The 15,321-nt window shown below is 55.1% G+C and overlaps 2 protein-coding genes across 3 annotated transcripts in view; both read right to left on the bottom strand.

Annotated features, from left to right (window-relative positions):
- Window positions 1-10,700, bottom strand: part of CACNA1S (calcium voltage-gated channel subunit alpha1 S) — a 65,647-nt gene extending 54,947 nt beyond the window's left edge. Inside the window, exons 1-2 of one of the 2 annotated variants that reach the window (XM_086694169.1) lie at window positions 10,427-10,700; window positions 8,569-8,674 (exon numbers count right to left, since the gene is read on the bottom strand). In XM_086694169.1, the coding sequence (XP_086550295.1) occupies window positions 8,569-8,674; window positions 10,427-10,578 (258 nt within the window). In that variant the 5' untranslated portion in view covers window positions 10,579-10,700. The remainder of the gene's footprint in view (window positions 1-8,568; window positions 8,675-10,426) is intronic. The other variant, XM_086694168.1, reaches the window with a different exon arrangement.
- Window positions 10,701-11,641: 941 nt separating this feature from the next.
- ASCL5 (achaete-scute family bHLH transcription factor 5) lies at window positions 11,642-13,677 on the bottom strand. Its single transcript, XM_086693587.1, has one exon. It carries the CDS (start codon window positions 12,754-12,756, stop codon window positions 12,184-12,186), a length of 573 nt encoding a protein of 190 aa, XP_086549713.1. The 5' UTR covers window positions 12,757-13,677; the 3' UTR covers window positions 11,642-12,183.
- Between the last annotated feature and the right edge of the window lie 1,644 nt (window positions 13,678-15,321).

Raw genomic sequence — 15,321 nt, 5'->3', positions numbered from 1 at the left:
TTTCCTCCTGGGTTCATCCCCTTTCTTGCTCCCTGAAGCAGACAGCAGTGCTGGGCCTCCTGCCCCAGGAGACGTTTGGGCCAGGGCCCCAGGCCTTTGTTTTCTAAGCCTGAACCCACCATGTGGAAAAAGGGGTTGAAGAGAGAGGGCTGACTCACAAGTGAAGCAGAGACTCACCCCAGGGCCGAGAGGCCCCAGTGGTAGATCTGGTCTGGGGTCTGCGTCCTCGTAGTGCCCTAAAGGTGTGGCAGGGTCTGGGAAGAGGCCCCCGGGAGCCCCAGGAAAGCAGGTCTCACCTTGCCGAGGATTCCTGCCCCTTAAACTTGTCATGGAGACAGTGGAGGGTGGACCTGAAGGGAACGTGGGACTGGAACAATAGGTCTCCCCCAGGGCGGACAGAGCACTGGTGACCCCAGGCCCTTAGCACTGCCTGAGACACAGGCCTGGCTCCAGGCCAGGGCAGGCAGGCCGACTAACCCTAACCCAAGAATAACTACAGGTGAAGCTCTCCCCATCCAGAGGGACACGGGCTCAGAATCCAGATTACAGTCGATTTCTAGGAAAAAGGATGACATTTCCTGAGCACCTTAGTTGTGGACGAAGGTTCAGTCCTGCTACGCTGTTTTTCCTACTTCCCAGATGAAGAGAGTTGGGCTCAGAGAGGGAAGCCGGGTGTCCGAGGCCCAAAGGGCTAGTCCCACCTGCTGGGACTGAGTCAACGGCTTTTCTGCTAAGCCAGCCTGGTGTCCGGTGGCCACACCATTCAAGGGGTATCCAGGGTCCTGGCATGTGTCTCCATGACCACCTCAGCCTCCAGGTTTGGAAAATGACCCATTGAGGAGTGAGGAACGTGGCTATATTTAGGCCGATGGAGTCTTACCCAACTAGATGTGATCTGAGTGGGTCTCTCCTGCCATCATACTTCCCCCCTCCCTTCCCACAGGGGAGAACCGGGCTCCCCCCGGGTCTAGGGCGGTCAGACATGCCAGGGCTTTCTACCCTAGCAAGACCGTGGAGCTGAGGGTAGCAGGAGGAGCCGCACGCTTGTAGTGGAGGTGACGGAGGGGGGACGAGGGGAAGGCCCACCATGCGAGAGGGTGGGAGACCAGTACTGTCTCGGGTAATCATGATAATATTAGCTATTCGCTGAGGTTTATTAAGTACCCATGTATGTGCCAGGCTATATCCTAGCCACATACATACATTTCAATCTCACGGGAACCGTGCAAGGGAGGTACTCCTACCCTCATTTTACAGATAAGGAAACTGAAGCACAGAGAGGTTATGTGATTTCTCTGGGGTCACACAGCTGCTATGTGGCAGAGCCATAATGTGAATCCAGACAGGTTAATTCCAGGGTCAGTGGTCCCAACCACTAGGCCATGCTGGTCTCAGATCCTGCCTGCCCCTGCCTCCCCCGCCCCGGCCCAGGTCTGCCCTTGCCCCTTGGCTGTGGTCTGGGAGTGCTGGTCAGGCAGGGAAGGAAAAGAATGACAACTGAACAACTCCCGTGTTGTGTGGGACATGATGCCCTTGCCCTCATCAATGTAAGAGTTCTGAAAGGACCCATCGTGGTCCCTGGTGAGGTGACTGAGGCTCAGAGAGCTTAGGAAGCTGCCAGCCAAAGTCCAGGGTGGAGGCAGGTTTGTCTGACTTGAAACCTCACGTTCCCTATGACTCCCCCATAGGGTGCCCAAGTTTCCTTCAAAGCTTTCATTGTTCACTACTACCTCCCCGTCCTCAGCCCTGCCCTCATGTGAGGGGTACAGACGAGGGGTGGGGAGTGCTAACGCCCCGGAAGGGGAGCAGAGTCCCTGCAGTGGGACAGGGCAGGCTCCGAGGTGAGGCTGAAAGGCAGGCTTTGATTGTACTTTGCCAGACCCTTGTACGGTGACCCAGGCTCGGTCACCGGTGGCCAACAGGTCCCGGATCTCTGAAGGGCAAGGCCAGAGCCGGGGTCCATCTGAGGCCGGAGCCTCCCCAGATGGTGCGTAGAGTGGGCTGCTGGCCGCGGGAGTTGGCGGGCACATTCCAAACCCTATAAAAAAACAACTGCCCTGCTTGCCAGAGGCTTAGGCTGCAGCCTTGTGCATACGACCGCACGGCAACCGGAACCCCAGGAATGTACCAGGGGCCTGGCCGAGTCTGCTGACACGGGAGGGGTGGCTGGGGTGGGCGCAGTGCTCTCAAAGGTCCAGGGACAGGGAGGCCGGGGGTGCCGACGCCAGGGACAGGCTGAAAGGCCGAATCCCGCTGGCCTGGCCCTGTGCTGGGCAGCACCAAGGCCTACCCGACTGGTGCTACCAAAAATCATCCAGAACTTAGAAATCAGGCAAAGGGAGGTCACCGCGTCCTTGTAACGCCATGTTGGAGCATTTCATAACAGGCCTGGCCAAGGATTATTTAATTATCTAGGACAAAGTTTATCAGCCCCAGCCTTATTCATATTTCAAGCTGGATAACTCTTTTTTGGTGGGAGGGGGCCCTCCTGTGCTTTGCAGGATGCTTAGCAGCATCCCTGGCCTCTACTAGTAGATGCCAGTAGTGTGGGCACAGTCCCCACCAAACTGTCCCTCCTTTCCCTCGCCCTTGGAAACCATTGACCTGGTTCCCCTCTCACTGTTCTGTCCTGTAGAGCTGCAAATGATTTCTGCCTGCTAGAAAAGATAACCCCAGTAGGTTACTATTTTACTGCCCGGTGGACGTCAGCTAGCTTGATAACCAACCTGGCAATTTTATTCCATCATTTCTTTCTCCACTATCATATACTTCTGTTCCGCTAATTCTCTTTGAATCAGCTTTACCCTCCTGTTTGTTCTGAGGGGAACTAATCTTTAACGTGTGTTCCTTCTTTATTGTAATCAGTCACGTTTGCATTGTTTGAAAAGTCTCCTTGGACGCAGGATTGCTCTGTGGACGAAGTGAGATAATGTAGCGAGAGCAATCAGTTTCCAGTCTGTGCCCAGTAATTAGTAACTGTGACTCTTGTTGCTTTTCCATGTGGGTCCCCTCGGGCCGGTCAAGGTTGGAATGGTGACCCTCCCAAAGTCCCCTTTAACTCAGGCAGGGGGACCTCCTAGGATCAGCGTTGCTTCAGACCTCAGGGAGCAAGTGGGGCTTCGAGGGACAGAGCTGGCTTTAGAAGGTCTTGGTTTGGGTTCAGGGTCTAGGGCCCTGCACTCTGGTCTTGGCTTCCAACTGCCCTTGGACATCTCACTGCCCTTTTGCTGGCCCCAGTGGTAACTCTGTGTCTCTTCTCTCCTCCCGCTTCACTGACAAGCAGTGCCCCTCTGTGACCCGCATCCCCAGGCTTTTACTCTCCAGGGAGAATTCCGGGACAGGGCTGTGTTAGACACAGGCTTCCCAAGCCTAAGGCAGGCTTCTCTCTTGGGCAAGAGGAGTTCAGCCCAGGTAGAGCCTCATGCTGGATGCTCTGTGTGTCCATTCTGGCCTGGGCAGGCAACAGCTTCACAATCAGGAGAAAGCAGACTTACAGTGAGGGGCTGGGGGCTGCTCTCGTGGGATGCCTTCCTGTACCAGTCCCCAGGGGAGCAGGGATGATCATCATCCTCTGTCCTCCGCTGTCCAGAAGGCCACATCAAGATGCCCCACAAAGGGTACGGGCCCGCCCAGGTAGCCGGGTGGGTATGTGCACCCAGTCTCTGTGCCTCAGTTTATTCTTCTGTAAAAAGGAGAAAAGTAATACTACCTGCCTTGTGGGGCTGTTGTGGGCAATACATGAGATAATGCATATAAAGCATTAGAACAGAACCTGTACGATGCAAATGTTCAACAAATACCAGATGTTGCTGTCTAGGAAGAGGAGGAGGAGGAGGAGGAGGAGGAGGAGGAGGAGGAGGAGGAGGAGAACAGTTTGCTGCAGGATGGGGTTGGGGGTGGCCAGGAAAGCCATTCAGATAAGCTGGATGTTTCAAGGAGTGAAAATGAAGCATTAAAGAGACATCAGGGACAGACAGTGGGTGGAGGAAAGGGGAATTTTTTTTTATCTGAAATACTCCTTTGGTCATACCCTAGAACAACCCAAGGGTCTCTGGGATCAGGGCTTGGTGACTGGGGAGCCCACTCTGAGGCACAGTGGTGCCTCTTCTAGTAACTTCTCTGAAGTGTACGATGTCATCCCCATCTTACAAATGAGGGGACCTAGGGTGCAAAGAAGTTAAATAACATGTCCAAGATCACACAGCTAGTATATCAATGGTTCTGGACTAGAAAACATACATTGTAGGGGCTCCTGGGTGGCTCAGTCGGTTAAGCGTCCGACTTCGGCTCAGCTCATGATCTCTCAGTTCGTGGGTTAGAGCCCCGCATCAGGCTCTGTGCTGACAGCTCAGAGCCTGGAGCCTGCTTTGGATTCTGTGTCTCCCTCTCTCTCTGCCCCTCCCCTGCTCATGCTCTGTCTCTCTCTCTGTCTCAAAAATAAATAAAAACATTAAAAAAATTTTTTATAAAAAAAAGAAAACATACATTGTAGCCCTAGGACCCATTCTTAACCACCACGCTGCTTCCCCAACCTGGCTGATTTCAGAGACCATTTCCCCCTCCGCCATGATGCTACATAGCTGGCCAAGACATGAGCATCCTGGATCTTCTTCTTGCCATCCTCTATCTGACCCACTGTGTCTCTCCAGAACTCCCCTGCCCTCTCTGGGCAAGGGCCTCAGTTTCCCCTTCTGTTCAGGGAGGACCCAGGTTTCCCCACTGACACAGAACAGGCAGAGTCGGGGGGGGTACCTCAGCACCAGTCCATCACCTGCAGCGAAAGCAGGGGGGAAGGAGATGGAGAGTAGGAGAAAGCTCCTGGAGAAGCACCCAGACCTTCCACGGGAGCCTGCTTCACAGACAAGTGTCAGGATTTCTTTCCCACAATCAGGGGTGCCAGCTGCCCCCTGACTCTGTTTGCACACAAGTCAACCGTGGGAAGCCCTTCTTGCCCCCTGACCAGCCCTGCCCCCCACCTCTCACCCATCAAATGCTCAGACCTGCAAAGCCCATTGCCCGGTGAACGTGGGCACCTGTATCTCCACGTGTCGGAAATTAAAATCACTGTGGCCCTCCCTCCCACCTCAGCCTGCTCCTCCCCCGGGTGTTGCCTGTCTTGGTAAGTGATACCGCCATCTGCTCTGGCACCCACTCTGAAACCCAAGTGTCATCCTTGTCTTCTTCCCCTCCCCCATGCGTCCGTCCCTACATCCAGCAGTCACCAGGTCCCACTGAGCCGTCTCCTGTCTCTCAACGTCACCCTCTTATGCATCATGCCTCAATTCTAGTCTCCCCTGTTTCCTGCCTGGACAACTTCATGACCTCTTCCTCCCTCTCCCTGCTTCCCGCATCGCACCGCGCTCCAGTCTACCCTCTACACGGTAGCTTGAGAGATTCTTCTAAGTCCCAAACTCCTCTCTCAATCTCTTGCCTCCAGCCCTTTGCTCATGGGGCTTCCCTGCTGAGGCTTCTATAACCTCTCCCCGCCGCCCCGACCCCTCCTCCAGGACCAGCTACATGATCGACAGGCCCAGTACGAAATGAAAAACTGTAGGGCCCTTTGTCCAAAAAGTCGGAAATAAATGCCATTGAAGGTATCAAAATGCAAAGCTTTTTCCTTCCGTCCATGGTTTCTTTTTCAATCTGTCATGGTGGTTTTTGGTTTTTGGTTTTTTATTGCCTATTTAATGTTGTAAGGCTCAAGGGCAGACCCTCACAGGCACTCCCGTCCTCCTCCATGACCTCCTCCAGGCTCCTCCCACCAGCTGCCAGGTTCCCCCCCCACACACACCATCCAGCAGCCAGACATCCCGTGTCTCGGCCAGAGGTGGGGAAGTGGAGACAGGCATCTCCCTTCCCACGGGCTTGCTGCCTCCACCCAAGGTGGACGGGAAGGAAGCACACAAGGGTGGATGTGGCCACCTCTGCTCCAAGAGACACAGGGGATGTCTGTGTGGTTGATGTGGTTGAGGGATCAGCCACAGGCTCCACCCGGCGATCATTCACTGAATGGGCCGTGGAACCGTCAGCCCAGGGTGGGGACAGCCATTGCCATGCCCTGTCTTGAGACACCAAAGACAGACCGCATGTATCCAACCCTGACCCTGGCCCAGGGCTCCAGCAGGGAGAGAATGAGCGGTGTCTGTCTTTTGAGGTGGGAAGGTGATAGGAGGTGGCAGAGGGCGAAATGTGAGTGAGTCGTGGCTCCGAGCTACTTGTGCACATACCACGATCTCACTGGTCTTCGCTCACAAAATATGGATTTAGAGATGAAATTATTTAAATTTCAGTGCTATACCCACGGATCATTAAACCCCAACCATGGGGCCCTTCTGAATGCAGGCCCCGGAGGGACTGCACAGGTCACATGCACATGAAAGTTGGCCCTGTCCTCGTCCTTCACATCTCAGGGAAAACATCCCATCCTCTGGGAGGGAATAGGTTTTCCTCCAGTGCAATATCATAGTGTCCCAAACCTTATAGATTTCCCTTTTCAATTCAGATACTTGTGTAACTGGTTTAATTATCATCATTTTAATTGGTTGAATTAATTAAGGCCTGCGAAGACAGAAACTAGGTCTACCTGGTTCCCAATCTTATCCCCAGTATGTACCAGGGATATAATGGGCACAAAATAAATATTTGTAAAATGAGTGAGAATGCTAATGAAGAATTGGTCCTTGGGACTCCCTTCTTAAAAAATATGGGTTATTTTGGATGACTGGGAAGTCCCTAACCTTCCTCAGACACCTACAAAAGCAGCCAATAGGGTAAGAGAGAGATAAATGTCTGATTTCCCTTCCTTCTGGTCTAACTCCTCTCATTTCCCTCCTGCTGGATTGTGTGGAGATGAACATATAATTGACAAGTAGGAGTGAGGAATCCACCGCTAGAAGCTGGCTGTGTGACTTTGAGTATCACCTACCCTCTCTGGGCTTTACCCCAAAGGGATCAGATCAGGATCCCTCACTGACTATTAATAGCCTGTCCAACTTTGACAGTTGAGGGGTATTCACTGCTTTGGAAAGGTTTCTGGTTAGTTCTTCCTCCTCCAGGTAATTTATCATCCTGTGTTTATGCACTCTAGACCTTACCCGAAGGCGTTGTAACTCCAGCCCACAAGCTAAAGGGAAAGCACACAGGACTGCGTGAAATTCTTAGGACAGCCATTTTGTTTCAAGATGGAAGAGGACAGACCCAGTGAGGCGTAATTTAATAACCTCCAGAGGGCAATTTCTTTTGAAAGTAACCAACTTCTTAAGGAGTTGAAATAAAAGTAAGGCCCCCAGATATGAAGTCCTGAAGAGTGGGGTGGACCCAGAGCCCTCCTAGATTCAGGAACACTGAATACTGGGCCTGCCTTGTGGAAGGCCCCTCCCAGCCTCAGTTGCAGTCCTGCCCACATTTTGTCTCACTTTCCTTCCACACGCAGGAGCTCAGAGTTTTTTCTGTTTATAGCCAAGCACACACTTAAAATCCCAGCTTCTCGCCAGCTCAAGATAGATTCCCATGGAAACCGGCATAAAGGAGAGGCAAAGAGAAATACCTTTGTTTCAGGCCCTGGATGCATGTTAATTGCCCTCCCCCGTGGTATAAATGCAGGAAAAAAACCTGTTGAAATGGCGGGTCCATTGTCCTGTCCCCTCGTGGGGCTGAGAGCACTGTTTCTGTGAGGGATTCCCCTAGAAGTCTTCATGCTGTTACCACATTAGCAACACAGCTGCCACAAAGCCAGGCCCTCAAGTCAGAGAGGCCTGAGTTTGAGACCCTATGGGCAGGACCTGCATGTGGGGTGGTCCCGAGCAAGGTACCCAAACTCTCTGCCTCAGTTGCCTTGTCTTTTACGTGGCTTTAATGTTGTTACCTCACAGGGATACTTCTGCGGATTAGTAAGACAATAATGTAAAATATTTAGCATAGAACCTGGCATCTAGTAAGCACACGACAAATGGTAACCATGCTTACTATTATCTAGCTGTTGAGTAAAATCAGCCCTTTAACTCCCTAGGGCTCCATTTTCTCATCCATAAACCAGTGAGGCAGGGAGAAGATAGGACAAATCCCTCCTAGATCTGGCATTTTATGGTTCTGTGCCCGTGTTACTGGTGAAGGGGTGAGGAGAAAAGTGGTATAGAGGTCTAAAACGTGGTCTCTTGGGATTCCTAGACCCCACTCTCCCAGGAAGCAAGTTTCTTCTGGCTTATATCCAGGAAAGGGAAACTAGCCTTCTGCCTCCATTGCTCAGGAGCTGACCTTACTAAGCCTCAGTTTCCACATCTGTCAAATGGGACTACTTTATGGGGTTGCCGGGAGGATTTTAGAAGCTTACTCTCATCAGATGCCCAGCACAGTGCCTGGGCCCTTGCTCAGGGCTGGATGGTAATATTACAGAATCCAGAATTAGCAGATGCACCCTGCAAAGCTCTTGAGCCACTCAGCCAGCCCTGCAGGTGGCTGGGAGCTAGACTGAGGCTCTGGCATCATCCACCAGCATGCCGTCCACCAGGGGGGCCTCCCTGAGCCTGGGGCTGCAGGCCCACAGGAGGGGGGTGGGAAGACCTGTCTTACCAGACCAAGGTTGAGAGTGTTGTTGTCATCTTCTGGCATGGGCAGGTACACAGCCAGGGCCACACAGTTGGCAAAGATGGTGAGCAAGATGATTGTCTCGAAGGGTCTGGTGCCAGGGTTAAGGAGAGCCCTCGAGTGAGGCGTGGGATTGGTGCAGTCAAGGGGACGAGAGCTCTGAAGGTCCGTCTGGACTAGGAATGTAAAGCCAGGCTGATGGGCCCATGTTGCTCCTTCCCTGCTCTCCTGTGGGTTGTACGTTCTCCTCCGGAACAGGTGACTTCCATTTAGACCTGTTGGGACCTCCAAGCTCTGGTTCCTGGCTGGGGTCTTAATGCTCCGCTGTAAGCGCCTGCCCATCCCCCAACCCTACCTGCCCTGCTCCTGAGGAGCCATGACCTTCTGAGATTCTGGCCAGACAACCCGGGGGGCCCACTCGGAGAACTGGCAAGGGAGGCTGGGGGCTGAGTATCCACAGGGCAGGACAGGGAAAGGGGAGGCTGCCGAGATAGCACCCGAGCCTTGCAGCCAGAGGAAGGACTAGATAACTCAACTGAGCAGCCCACCCCTGGGCAGCCGTGCTCATACTCGCACTCACTCACCCCTCCCTTCCAGGCTCACCCACCGCTTCACGGGGCCGGTTTCCAGGGGGCACCCCACGCCCATTGCTTGTGGGTGAGCCGTACAGCCAACCGGATAGGCTGAGCCGTTGGAAAGCGGGTGTGGAAGGCGAGGAGGGAAAGGGAAGGAGGGGCGTGGTCAGTGGTGGAGGTGGGGACAGGTTGTGGGGTGGGAGGCACGCTTGTGGAGAAGGTCTGGACTGACAACCCCACTCTCTCCCTCCAGTGTTTGAGAAGAGGCTGGCCACAGGGGCAGAGGCCAGCAGAGGAGGAGGCGTGGAGGAGCGGAGGTTGGAGGAGAGAGAACCCACCCGGGGAAACCCGATCTCACGGGAGACGGGCCACAGGGAGGGGCAGCGAGAGGTTCCACGTCACCAGGTGCAGCTGTGGGGAGCAGAGCCGACGCCGACCCCAACTATTCCAACCGGCCCCATGTTTTTCTTATCTTTCCAATTATCCCTTATTCTCCTTTCTTCTAGGGAACAGCTGGTGGGAGCCTAGTCTTCCAGAACCCTACAGAAATATTTCAAATATTCCTGACCTCTCTCTGAGAAGGCACTTGACATAGCCCCTCCCCCCAACCTCCTTCCTCCCTTCCCCAAATAACCCAGATATTTTCACCGGTCTTCCCCTCAGAGCTACTGCAAACATAGAAAGGGATCGCAAGTCCCTGGCCCCAGGCTGGTATGTCTGAGCTAAAACTGCCAGGCCTCTTAGCCACTGCCCGGAGCCCCTCACAGCAGCCCTTTGTTCAAGGCCATTTCTCCCCCAACTCCAGCCCCAGCCAGCTTCCCCTCACCCAGCAATCTCTTTGCTTTCACACTCTCCCACCAAGGGGGAGAATTTTCTTACAGAGGCCGCCACTTTTTTCTCTCCTAGCCTGTATCAAAATGAGACTGTGGCTTCAAACCCCGCAGGGGAGCCCCATGACAATGTGGCTTGGGCACACCTGTGAACCGCCCCTCCCCCAACCCTGGCTCCTGTTGTAGATGGTCCTAGGGCTGTCACTGGGCCTTGGGCAGTGCACTCAGGCCTCAGGAGCCTCGAGAGTTCTGCCGCTCCCTTCCCCCTCAACTGAAGGCTTCCTTCCCAAAGGCTCCTTATGTCATTCCGTGGAGTTCGCCCCATCTCCAAGCCCCCAGTCTCCCCGGCCCCCAATCTCATGATCTGTGCCCATACCCAGTCTCCCTCTCCCACATTACACGCGCTCTCCCTGATACCCTGGGGACCCTAAAGGATACTTCCATTCCACGATGTTGATGCAGGCCTTCCTCAGGGGGTTCTGGAGGGTCAAGCAGAACAAGGCCCGGGGTGGCCTTGGCAGAATCTCAGGAACGGGCTTCTTGGGCTGTTTCTTCCTCAGGCCCTCATCCTGGGGTGAGGATGGCTCCATGGCTCCCCTGGCAGTCTCGCCGTCTCCAGTTCCCCCACCCCGCTGCCCGCTCCTCCCTATGTCCCCAGCGCCCCAGCCTTGGGGACTGGACCGGCTGAGCCTGCTGGGCCAAGCGTGCCCTGCTGAGCCAGCCGTGGGCGTGGGCAGGAGGATTACTCCCCCTGCTCCCAGCAAGTAAAATTAGCCTCCGCTCGGCTCCCCGCTGCCTGGCCTGAGCTCCTGAGGCCAGGCAGCTGTCATTCCTTCCCAGCCCAGCCAGTGACATCCCAATACGTCCCTGAGGAGGTTGGTAGGGGGGTGGCGGAAGGAACTTTCACACGGGCCTGGGATGGGGGCGGCGTGCGACAGGATGGAGGGCTTCGAGGCTGGGGCAATCGAGGGTTCAAGAAGGGGATGGCCTATGATGGGGAGCCCCGAACTTCAGACTGGCTCCCTGCAGCCAAGATTAGTACCCCACTCCCCACCTCGCTCCCTAGCCCCTTGACACCGTCCAGAAAAGGTGCTGGGTGGCCTAGTTCGGCACGACTACACCGCACCCCCCTCCCATCTCGGTCCCTGCAGCTAGAGGTCAGTCCCCCCCACCCCATGCACACCCCATGTCAGGGAAAGCTAACGCCTCCACACTGGCGTGGAAGGCTCCCCGGAAGAACCTTGAACATGAACGCTTCAGGCACAGCCCCTGCGGCACTGTGCAGAGACTGTGCACCTCGTCCGCTTCTCCCCCAAGCCCTCAGCGCCTAACTGCACAAGGGTTGTGTCTCATGCCTGGGACTCGGGCCCCGCCCAGATACCGTCCCTGGTATATACAAAGCTCTGTCAATGTTAGTTGAATGCAGGAGCTAACAGAACACCCCACACCGCCCACAGGAAGTGCTCTGAGCTGCCAATGGGAATGCGAGAGGGGCACCAAAGCACGTGGGGGTAGACAATGAGCTGGAATCACAAAACCCAACAAATCTTTTATTTAGCCTCTTGGTACAAACACTGTGCCATATGGTCCCCCTGCCCACAGAGGGATACAGGCTGAAGGGAAAAAACACAGTCCTCACACAACCTCGGGGGGTGGGAAGTATGAAAAGGCTACACCAGGAGGTTAGGGCTGGGGGTGGATCCTAGCCCTCCATCAGGGAAGCCAGAGGGCGCCACCAAGGCCCCCTCTGGGCTTCTTCCCAAGTCTGATCTCGATCTCGGCCGAGGGCAAGCAGTAGTCTGGCCTCCGCCGCGGCCTCTGGGTTCCTCTCGGGGTGGGGTGGGAGGCGGGGGTGGCAAGCCAGCTCCCAAAGTGGACGCTAGTGTTTGAGGCCATCTCGTGGACGGCAAGGGCACGGCTCATCCAAACCAAAGACCGGCTGGCCTCCTAGGGAGTCGTAGACACAGGGTTGCGCCTGTGGCGACAGAGGACGGGGCAGGGCCACCACGGCGGGTTGTGCACCACCCCGCCGCGGGCTGAAGCAGAGACGGAGACCCATCCAGGGACGGCCGTCCCGGGCTGCCCTCCTGAGGCCTGGAGCGGGCGCGGCGCGCACCCGCAACTTCCCTGGGCCCGGCGCCCTCACTGCTCCGACGGGGCTCCTCCGGTCTCTGTGGTGCCCCCTCTATCCCGGATCAATGGCTGGATTCCTCCGACTCAAAGAAAGGCGAGGAGGAGAAGCAGGAAGACTCGGACGACTCGGGCACCAGGGAGGCGGGCCCCCGGGCCTCGCCGTCGCCCGGGCAGTCGGACGGGGAGCCCGCGGGCTGCGCGCCGTCGGGGGCCGCGCTCAGCAGCTCCTGCAGGTACTTGATGTAGCGGATGGCGGCGCGCAGGGTCTCCACCTTGCTGAGCCGCTTCTCCGCCAGGGCGCCCGGGAGGTGGCCGCGGAGGCGCGCGTAGCCCTCGTTGACGCACTTGACCCGCTGCCGCTCGCGCTCGTTGCGCTTCTGGATGAAGGCGGGCTCGAAGGGGTAATCGTACACCCCGAAAGCACCGGGGAAGGGCACGTAGGGGAACACGCCCGCGTAGGCGTCGTAATACTGCGGCTCGGCCGGGCCTGGGTACAGCAGCAAGGGCACGTTGCCCAGGGGCTCGGCGGGGGGCAGGGGCGCCCGGCGCGGAGGGGGCACGACGCCCAACTGCATGCAGCTGGGGGGCGCCAGGGACCGCCGGTCCACCAGGGTCCGGCAGAAGTTATTGTTCATGGTGCCGCGTGGAGCTGGACCCAGAGTGAGACCCTCCCCGGGAATCGCCCCCGCCTGGGGTCTGCACCGTCCTGACCACGGGGACGAGTCACATCGCCAGCCACGGCCCTGGGGTACGAGGATTGGTTAGGGCTTCTCTTTGTCCTGTGGGATGGCCTCCGAGGTGTCCCAAACACCAGTCATCGTTGCGGCCTAGCGGGGCTCCTCGCAGGGACTCAGCAGGCACCCTCTCCAGTCCAGTAGTGGCGCTGCACAACTCTGGGGACCCCTGCCCTCTTCCGGGGCGCCCATGTGGGCAGGACGGCAGGCCTCTGCACCCCGCCCCCTCCTGAGCCCAGGATGCGCACCTCCCGCGGGCACTAACCCTGGGGCTCCATTCTGGTTCTTGTTCCTCACGGCCTTGGGGATCCCCCGGCTGCCTGGGCTGCAAACCGCCGGCTGCTGTTAGGAGTGTGCCCGCTCAGCTCAGGGACATGTTTCTAAAGAAGAGGAGAGTGAACACATCAGTTAGGAAAGGCTTTCTATGATGGGCTTCTTTGTGTTACCCCCATCCTCAAAGGGGATGTAAGCACTATGAGGGGAGGCAGTGTGGCTGCTGAAGACGATATACGGAGAGCAGGGTTCAGCCCTGCGTTCATCCCTTCATGGTTGGGGGCCTCTCTGGGTCATGGTTTCCACATGTGGAAATTTAAATATCCCTCACTGGAGGTTAATAATATGGGGGAATCAAATGAGAAAAAAATATACCAAAAAACCCCACAAAACAAACAACCCTGGGCCTGGCTTATAAAAAGTGCCCAATGACCCTACAATCCAGCAATCACACTAGTAGATATTTACCTAAAGAACACAAAAATACAATTCAGAGGGATAGGTGCACCAGATATATATATCAGTATTATATACAATAGTCAAATTATGGGGAAAGCCCAAGTGTCCATTGATAGATGCATGGATAAAGAAGATACACACACACACACACACACACACACACACACACACACACACACACACTGGAATATTACTTGGGCACAAAAAAGAACGACATCTTGCCATTTGCAACAACATGGATGGATCTAGGGAGTATAATGCTAAATGGAATCAGTCAGAGAAAGACAGATGCCATATGGTTTCACTCATGTATGGAATTTAAGAAACAAAACAAACAAAGGGAAAGGGAGAGAGAGGAGCAAAGTAAGAAAGAGACTCTTAGCTATAGAGACAACACTGACAGTTACCACAGGGGGGTGGTTGGGGGATGGGTGAAATAGGTGATGGGGATTAAGGAGGGCACTTGTGATGAGCACCGGGTGTAGTATGTTAACTCACTGGAATTTAAATAGAAACTTTTTTATTTGTTTATTTTTAATGTTTTTATTTATTTTTGAGAGAGAGAGACAGAGAATGAGCTGGGGAGGGGCAGAGAGAGGGAGACACAGAATCCCAAGCAGGCTCCAGGCTCTGAGCTGTCAGCACAGAGCCGGACACGGGGCTCAAACCCACAGACTGTGAGATCACGACCTGAGCCGAAGTCGGATGCTTAACCGACTGAGCCACCCAGGTGGCCCACACTTGCTCATCTTTGTCCTTCATTGGGTCCCAACTCTGTCCCCAGTGAGCTCTGCCCTCCATGCTGAATGAAAACCAGGAAAACTCAACAGCGATTCCAAGCGCCATGGAGACTTGCATCTGCTCTCAAAAGCGGAAGCAACTGTGTCAGACATCAGGACAAATTCACATATTCCTTCCCTGCCCACCAGCCTTTCAGGGCTTCCCCCTCCTTTGTTCTAGAAAACCTCTCTCAAACAGACTCCCAGCTTTATCAGGACCACTCTCTGCTCATTCCTGACCTCACTCCTTGGCTTCTACTGACTGATCTTGGGACCCATCTCACACCTTTCTTGATTTTCCCCATCCCCGCCGTACTTTTGAGGGAGCTCCTGCCCCTGCTGACGGCCGGAGCTTAGCAGCCCCCAGCGCGGACTTTCGGGGCTGTGCCTTCCGAGTCTTCAAGCAGACTGTAAGCCAGCAGAGGGCAAGGGCTTGGCCTTTCATTCTTACATAAAGAAAGCGTATACAACAGCTTCTTGCCCAGTGTTGGGTACATAACGGAGCTGACAATCATTTGCTAGCGGTGCCCTTTTTTGGTAAAACCATGGGATCCAGACTAGACTCTCCCACGTGACCCCCGTCTCTTCGTATTTGATTTAATTCATTCAAGTTTCATTTTGATAGAGGTCAGTTTCTGTACCTCGAATGACGATTTCCGTAAATAGAACTTCGTATCTATTTGTGTTGACTCGATATCCGATAACTTACTTTCCTCACACACTGTTTACGTTCTTCGTAAAACTCTGCAGAGAAGTGACTCAAACAAGAAACCTCCCAGCTTGATGATCTGGAGCCAGTTCTGTCTTTACCGCGAGGAAAGAGCGGAGAGCCTGGGAGGGAGCCTGGGCGAGAACACGCCTGCCTGCACGTGCGCTGTGCTCCACCCCTTCCGCCATCGGACTCCGCCCCCCCTCCCCCGGCACACGGGGACACAGAAATATCACTGAGAGGCAA

Source organism: Puma concolor, chromosome E4 (assembly GCF_028749965.1).
Source record: "Puma concolor isolate L17-30 chromosome E4, mPumCon1.1.hap2, whole genome shotgun sequence".
Classification (NCBI taxonomy): Eukaryota; Metazoa; Chordata; class Mammalia; order Carnivora; family Felidae; genus Puma; species Puma concolor.
Note: the sequence above shows the minus strand (reverse complement) of the source record. Positions and strands in the feature narration are given on the sequence as shown.